This window comes from Habropoda laboriosa, unplaced genomic scaffold (assembly GCF_001263275.1).
Source record: "Habropoda laboriosa isolate 0110345459 unplaced genomic scaffold, ASM126327v1 scaffold5, whole genome shotgun sequence".
Taxonomy (NCBI): Eukaryota; Metazoa; Arthropoda; class Insecta; order Hymenoptera; family Apidae; genus Habropoda; species Habropoda laboriosa.
Window position 1 is genome coordinate 1,392,791 of NW_017100161.1, and position 8,029 is coordinate 1,400,819.

Below are 8,029 nucleotides of genomic sequence, written 5' to 3' on the forward strand. Positions count from 1 at the left end.
CTCTCTCTCTCTCTCTCTCCTCCGTTGTGTGTGCGCCGGCCTTCCCACGCGGTCCTCGTATCTTCGCTGAGATTACGTTTCAGTTAATACGCGAAGGAAACGCGCGTCGGCCGTGTGTTGGCAGGCATCGGCTCGTTGCCGGCCCGTTTTCTTCTTCCCATTACTCTGTCTCTCTTTTTCGTGTGTCTAATATCGGTGATTATCGTTGTGGTCAAACGTGATCGTTCTCTCGTCGTTGTCCTTCAATAATACATATCGGGCCCCCCTTGTGTTTTTTGACTGGTGGTGCGTTTGTTCGGGTGTTCCGGGATTAACCGCGCGACGCTTTTCGATCCTTCGATCTTTACTTCGGTGCAACGAAGTTCTCACTCTTTTTGTGCCCCGGGGAAGAAGGAAAAAAAATTATCAGAAATAGTGTGCATTCGTACAACCGCCTAACCTCCTCCGTCGACGACGACGGTGGGCGACGGTGGTGGAGGCGAAGGTGACGGTGAACCGTTTTCTCTGTGCTCTGTGCTGTCCTTATTATATATAAATATATCTGCGTAATTTTGTGCGGCAGCAGTGAGACAGAACCACGTGTAAAAGAAGAAGAATAAGAAAAGAAAAAAGAAAAAAAAGTGTCGCGTCTCTGTCTGTGGCGTCCTTTTCTTTCATCCTCGTCGTCGTAGTCTGACGCGCGCGTGACAGAGAGAAGAGCAGCAGCAGCAGCAGCAGCAGAAACCCGCGAGATAGAGCAGCTCCGTTCCGACGGATCGTCGACGCTGGTCAAACGTGAATAGGGAACGGAAGTAGAAGCTGTGTGCTCTTTCCGTTAAATCTCGAGATAAACCGTATTTATATCGTCGTTAACCGTGATTCGGTCGTGTTACATTCCTCGGTGCGGAACTTGTTGCGACCGTGTCGAGGAGGTGCAATATTCAAAATTGCCGCCGTGTCGGCCGCCTAACCTCTCCTTGGTTCCGCGACCCGAGGCGGACACACCTCTCGTGTTAAGTCGCCGGACGACGAAGACAGGAAAGACGGTGGCCGTCGCTGGGCCAGCAATAATGCCGCACGTGAGCAGCAGCGGCGGCGGCGACGATCTCGGCAGCGAAGACGAGGTCAAGGTCTTCAAGGATGAGGGCGAGGACGAGAAGAGGTCCTCCGAGAACCTCACCGAGGAGAAAAGTTCCCTCATCGACCTCACGGAATCAGAGGTGCGTCTATGTGTGAAAAACCAAAAAAAAAAAAATAACAGCAGAAAACACAACCGTCCTCTTCTTTTGCCTACTGTTAACAGAAAAAAAAAATTCATAAATATAGATGGCTAATACGAAAAAAAAAGTAAATAAATAAATAAGTAAAGATGAATAATACACGATCGACAGGAACGACCGAACGTGTGTCCCGTTCTTTTCTCTATCTGTCTTTCCCTGTTGATCGTGATATCGGTGCACAACGTTATAGGACGCGTCTCTTCTTTGATCCACCCACTCGATCGTGACAGCCTAGTAATACACGATCGACAGGAACGACCGAACGTGTGTCCCGTTCTTTTCTCTATCTGTCTTTCCCTGTTGATCGGTGCACAACGTTATAGGACGCGTCTCTTCTTTGATCCACCCACTCGATCGTGACAGCCTAAGGATCATCGCCATTAAGTGCATGCGTGTGTTTGCAGGAAAAGGGCTCGCTCGCCGGTGGAAGTTACGCGACGACGGGCAAGACGTCTGCGAGATCCGATCTCAGCCCCGTTTTCGGTGAGTCTTATCTCTTTACTCTACACACACCGTATACGAAACAGAAGGAGAGTATAGAAAACCACGAGGTTCCTCCCATTCTTGTTCAATCACGGTCAGAAATTTCTCCAAAAGCAGAATGTGTGCAAAGTCAATTTAATCGTAAGTGAAAGATCGGATTAGGAGACCCGTTGGTTATCTCTCTCTCTATCGTACCACGATTGAACGATTTCGCGCGATAAGTTTCTCTCTGGTGAGCAGAGCAACGAATACAGACGCAGCTACTCGTAGTACATATACAAGATCGTTTAGCTATCTTAAACTTTACCTTACACGTCGTAAAAAGTTCAACGTGCAAAATACTCGCGAAAGACAAAAGGCGAGGAAAGAAACGCGATAAAAAAGGAGCGAAGATTGATCGAGAACGCGACACGGTCGAATGTCGTCGGACGTTATTCTCCCGTCGGACGTTTATCGGACAGGCCACTCTCTCGCCTATGAAATCTGATAACGTGTTATGATATTTTATGCGTGCCGTGGGGGCAGGCCCCGATTCATATAAATTAACGTCATTGTAGGTGGTTATCTTACGATCTGGTAACGTAATCTACTCTCGTGGCAAATCGCCTTTATGTCCTAATGATAATTTAGACGCCTTGCGTTCACTCTCTGCGTGTGATAGCATTAGCGAATCGAATCATCGAATCTCTTCTCCTCCACTTTCTTTCACGAACTTACTGCAACCATAAAACTTGTCTCGATCGAGGTAAACAGATTATTCTAATTGCATTTCTCGTTTATTGCGCCCGATCGTTGAAAACGAAGAACGCACCGCCGCGTGCCTTCCTGTTTCCGTTTTGGCGCGCTCCCAGCGAAAACAGCCGCGCACCGGTAAGCTCTCTACTCGTTGGAACGCGCACGTGGCTTTATTCCGCGAAGAATCGAGCGCAATTATATGTATATCGCGGTGGATATTCGCCGTGTGTGTCGAACGAAATGCGTGAATCGGTCACCCTTGTACGCGTTTTCTTCTTCTTCTTCTCGCCGTCGCTGACTTGTGTCCTTCGGCCGCGACGTCCTTTCATTCATTGTTTTTATGACAGAAAGTGTCTCGGTCGCGTAACAGTGAGAAATCCTCGGCGTACACACTCGCTTGTATTACTCAGTGACGAGAGTTGTGTAGTATTTGTTTTTATGTAATCCATTCTTTCCGTCATTTTCCCTGTGCTCCTTTTTGATTTCGAAACTGGGAGGTCGAAATTATTCCGAGAAAACGTAGCTTCGCTGTTATCACAGGGACACACGATCCCGTTTTTCTGTTCGCCTCTTCCGAGTATGCACGGCGACGTTCGAGTTCGCGGAAACGTAATAAACACAGAGGCTCGTGGACTCTCGTCCTTGTGTTTTCGTTGACGAAAATTTCGGAGCCGTTTATCGACGTTTCAAGACACAACGACCTCGTTTTCTTCTCCCTTCGTATACGTATGTCCGATACACACACACACACACACACGCGTTTATGGATTTTTCAAACGTGTGCCCCGAAGTTGGATAAATGCGTTTCTCCTCCCCTACACTCCCGCCTGTGGCCGTGGACCTGGAAACTTTGTTGTCCGTTCGAGGTTCTCGTTTTGTCGCCCGAGTGGACGAAAATAATCGTCGAAACGGGCAGAGATCTCGATAGAATGCCTCTTTGTAACATCGATGTAGCTTTGGGAATATTTTCTCTCATTTAGAAAGAAATACAAGCTGTATTTCGTAAGCTAGAGGAGATATTTCTCGTTTTGAGAAACGGTATTAACTCTTCTTCCTTTCCGTTTACTTTGAACAGCCGGATCCTTGGTAATCGAATAAAGTCTTTCCATTTAAACAAACGTTCCTCTCGTCACGATAATGGCAATGCACTTCTGGAGAGTTCGATGCATTATAAGTATTATGCGTGTGTGCACGTAACACTCTTATTCGTAAAGTATCAAGGACACATTTCTTTTTATTTTTTTTTTTTACTTGGACACGTCCAGAATCTTTTTAAATTCTCGACTATGGTCGTAGCTGCCGAAATTATTAAGGGAGAATGATCATTCGAATCGTTCGAAATTTTCGGAATTGGTGATTCCAAGTGAGAAACCGTCACAGACCCGTTCATTTTTAAAAATTTTTAACGCGAAGACCGTCGGCCTTCCGGTGGTGGCCAGAGTCCACCAAATTCAGAGGACAGACCTCTGGAGAATAGTATCTAATAGTCGACCGTGAATACAAAGGAACCTTTTCCCAATTAATTTTTCTGAAAATGATTGCTTTCACTTCACAATCCATCCAGAGTTGGAAAATCGGGCGTGGCAAATACCACTTACGCATTTCAATTTCTGTTTCACCTACTTCAGGCTGAAAGTGATAATTGTCACCGATAGAACGACGTCTTCTTCACACATATTCGACCGTTAATTTTCTCACCTTGACCAGGTGTCACTGCAATCAACGCCGACGTAATATCTCCACCAACGATCAACGTATAATTACTTCGCGATCGCTACAGAAATATCAACGACAGATTTCAGATAGGATCCTCTGTTCTTCAGAGAAACAAAAATTAAATTTCGTCACAGAGAATTTTCTCGTACAATTTCCATACCTACACTTTTCACGTTGCTCGAGTAAAATTCTTTCGTCTGTTGCACGTTCATATTTCGTACCGTGTCACACGTCACGGCAAAAAGTAATCGCAAGAACCGAAAGTAATCGGGCAGTGAACGAAGAGGGTTTGGCGGGGCGGATAGAGGAGGGGAGGACAGGCGAAATCGAATTGGCGTTGGTTAAAAGCGAAAAGGGTTTTCGGCGAGAAACCGCGGGCAAAGTTAATCCCAATTTGCCGGGGGAAATTGACCGAAGTTTACGGAACGCTATTATTCTCGCGACAGGTTTGAAACAAATTGTAACTCGTTAGCGCGACGGTATATACAATGAAACGCGCCGGAATTTCTCTCTCTCTCTCTTACCCTTGGCCCTCTCCTATTCCGACAGACTTTGTCACTGACAAATCGATGTCGTGACGCCGTACACGCTGTCACCGTGTTGCCAAAACACTTTAACGAGCTACGCCTGTGATTCTACGACGACTTACCTGACGCCTCGGATTTAGACACCGTGTATGCGATCAAAGGATTTGGAGAAATGCTCGGAACTTCGTTCCACCCCCCTTTTTCTTCCTCTTTGTTTTAATCCTTTTAATTCGAGACACTCTTCGTGGCATAAAACAAGGTCTTCCCCGTTTCTAACACATACGAGTCGATCGTAAGCGATTCTAGCGTTGGTGACAGTGTCGGTTGAAAGTTCGATCAGGATGTGTGGGATGAGATATTCAAACTTTTGAAGAAGTTTCGTAAAATATTCGTTCTTGTAACATAAATCTTTTCTGCAATTGTGAAATTGTACGAATTTGTGAGAAAATGTGCTTGTCGAAATCTCAAGTGATTTAGATCATTTTCAAAATTCAATTATTTTGCAAAAATTCCTCTATATTATAATAACTGACGAGTTCAATTTTTTTAGATTTTTAACTTCATTTTCATAATCACCCCCAAAAAATGCAATTTTTTCGTCACACCTCGACCATAATCTCCGCCACAAGTGTGACTCGCCGTTATAAGGCAAAGGGTTGAGCAGAAATCGTCGCTGAAATTTCAAATTAAAACTCGATATCACCACTAGTTCGAAACTTGTTGCCGGACCATTTAAAAAAGGGTCGAAATCAATCTATTCTCATTTATTCCCTCCAAACAGTTTATTTTTCCTCCTTCGATTGAATTTACCCAGGGAGAGACGCTCGAGGTTTCAGATAATCTCGGCACGATAACGGGTAATCGGGCGAGGCCGCGATTATATTGATCGCGGCTTTTATCGATGGTCAGTTGTCACTTTAAGACGAGTTATCGTTGATCTTGGTAATCGTTTGTTTGTTATACGCCGGCCGTTCCATTGCAGTTCTACACGTAATAATTCATCGTTCCTTGTGTTAACCATCCAGTTTGTGTATCGACGTACCGACGATAGTTTTCGCGAAAATTACTCGTTGTCAAACGTGCACATAGGTCGCTTCTCTGTGAATAACGCTAACTCGTAGAACATAGTAATATTTTAATCACACGTCTGATTTACCGCGACACGTTAACCCCGGCCGTGCAATAACGTCTAATTGCTCCGAATGACGTATAAATTGTTGCAATAAAATCACCGTTGGAATTTATCGCCCGGCAAAGCTGCTCGATATACATCATACCTTAAGTAAACACAGAGATCTTTCGTTGTTGCAATACTCGCTTCTGTCCCAACGTTCGAGATTTCTCGCGAAACGATCGAATCTAATAATGTGAAATTGTACGTACGTCTCCTAAAAAGCTCGTAAAGTCAGGTGACACACGTTTTCAAATCGGGCCGACGTGATACACACGGTCCACGCACATCAGAAAAGCGTAAACGAATCCGTGGAGTGTTAAATCATTGTAATTTATCTTGTCTGAACGGTAGCGACGCGCGGCGAGAGGCAGCCTCGTGTGGCACGACACGAAAATCACTTTCTGTGACGTACAATTACGTGCAAATAACGCGGCGGATCAAGAATTCGTTGCACCCGCGACGTGTACGAGGAGAAGGGGGAGAGGGAGAGGAACGTGCAAAATATTACGTCGGGATCCGTCGTAATCGCTTAAGTGGTTAATTATGGTGCTTCGAGGAAGGCTAGAGGAGGCCGAGGTGGGATTAATCTTGGCATCAATTACTTCACTCTGGACCACTTCTTCTTTTTTTTTCCCCTTCGTTGTCTCCTTTTTTCGTTCGTTCTACGTTCTTGCGTTCGCTGAAACTAGTTTTCCGCCGCTTGTTGAATGGCGCGCGAGATGCGTCCAATATTTTTTCCCCATTCATTAGAGGCTGTTGTTGCTCGCGATATCTTCCTCTCTCCACGAACAGCCTTCGCGTATTTTTGCAGGCTCGTTAAGACGAGTTTTATCCTCCCGAAGGATCCGGTCACTGAACTCATCCTCCTTCGGCCCAATCAGAGTGAGGATCGTTTAAAAATATGCACGTGTGTCTCTCGTTTCTCACTTTGAATTCGCCTCGTTGTGCAACCAGAACCGCGTCTCCTGTTTACCATTCTTTTGCTCCTCCTTTTTCTTCTCTCTCTCTCGTTCCACGAAGAATTGGAAGGTCGAAAATTTTTGGCTATAATTTGCCCCGGTGGTGGCGCGCAGCGTTTGCGTGCTCTCTTCGCCCGAGGTACACTAACGATGTGTATCAGGTATAATAGCAGAAAATGCAAAGAAGAATGCGCCCCGGTTCTTACCGTCTCGTTTCATCTCGCCACTCGGGACGTTCGTTTCATCTCACTCGCGGTTTCGTGCTACCGATTCCCCGAGTAATTTCGAAATGCACGAACGCGCGTTTAAAATTGCGTCTTTCGGCGGGGCGACGCGGTAACTATGCCTTGAAAATGCATGCACACAAATAAAAACGTTACGCGACCAGGTATCACCCGGTGTTACACAGGAATTTTAATGCAAACGCCTCTCGACATCTCAATATCAATACGTCGACGAAGGTGTGCGTGCCGCGCAGCGGATCAAGATTCTTAGAAATTCCCTCATTTTAATTTCATCTTTGTGAATTGACGAACGAACGGTTTTTTTCTTCACGGTAAAAAAATCTGCGTATGTTTGTTCTTCCATGAATACGATTTCCTGCCTGAATTGCGTGCAATCTTTTGTAATTAAAGCACACTCGATCAAAAGAGCGGAACGTCGGATTTTACATTTATCCCGAAGCGGTGTTCTTTTTTCACGGATCCTTTGGATTATTTTTTATAATTCCTTCGTTAGCCATGATTGTTTGGAATTTTCATTAGCACGAACGCGAGACATATTTACGAAAATTTGACAGCGTCTCTTATCCTCTGTTTTTTTCTTTTTTTTTTTCTCTTCCGAAGAGAAGTCGCGTGACTGTTCAGAGCGGGACATTGACTTGACATACGCTCCAGAGACGTTATCTTGTCCGGCGATTACGCAGATTCGCCGAGGATTGCCTGGCTCGTTGCGCATTCGGTGCAACAGCCTAACTACTGCTAATTATCAGACATGCCTCGTTGGAAATAACAATGACCGAGTATATTTATACGGTGCGTTATCGTTGTAACAGCATTTTGCCGGGGAAAAGCTCTCGGGCGCGTCCGGTGAGTTTGTCGCTTGGAAATCGAGAGCCGGCGTGTAGTAGGTATCGTGGGAGAAAATCGTCGTTAAGCGTGGCCAAAGTGTTACGAA

The 8,029-nt window shown here is 45.5% G+C and overlaps 1 protein-coding gene across 1 annotated transcript in view; it reads left to right on the forward strand.

The window, feature by feature from the left end:
* The first annotated feature begins 979 nt into the window (after nt 1–979).
* LOC108577849 (protein pangolin, isoforms A/H/I/S) overlaps nt 980–8,029 on the forward strand; it is a 269,457-nt gene continuing 262,407 nt past the window's right edge. Inside the window, exons 1-2 of the mRNA XM_017941066.1 lie at nt 980–1,199; nt 1,664–1,742. Coding sequence (XP_017796555.1) covers nt 1,050–1,199; nt 1,664–1,742 — 229 coding nt within the window. The 5' untranslated portion in view covers nt 980–1,049. The remainder of the gene's footprint in view (nt 1,200–1,663; nt 1,743–8,029) is intronic.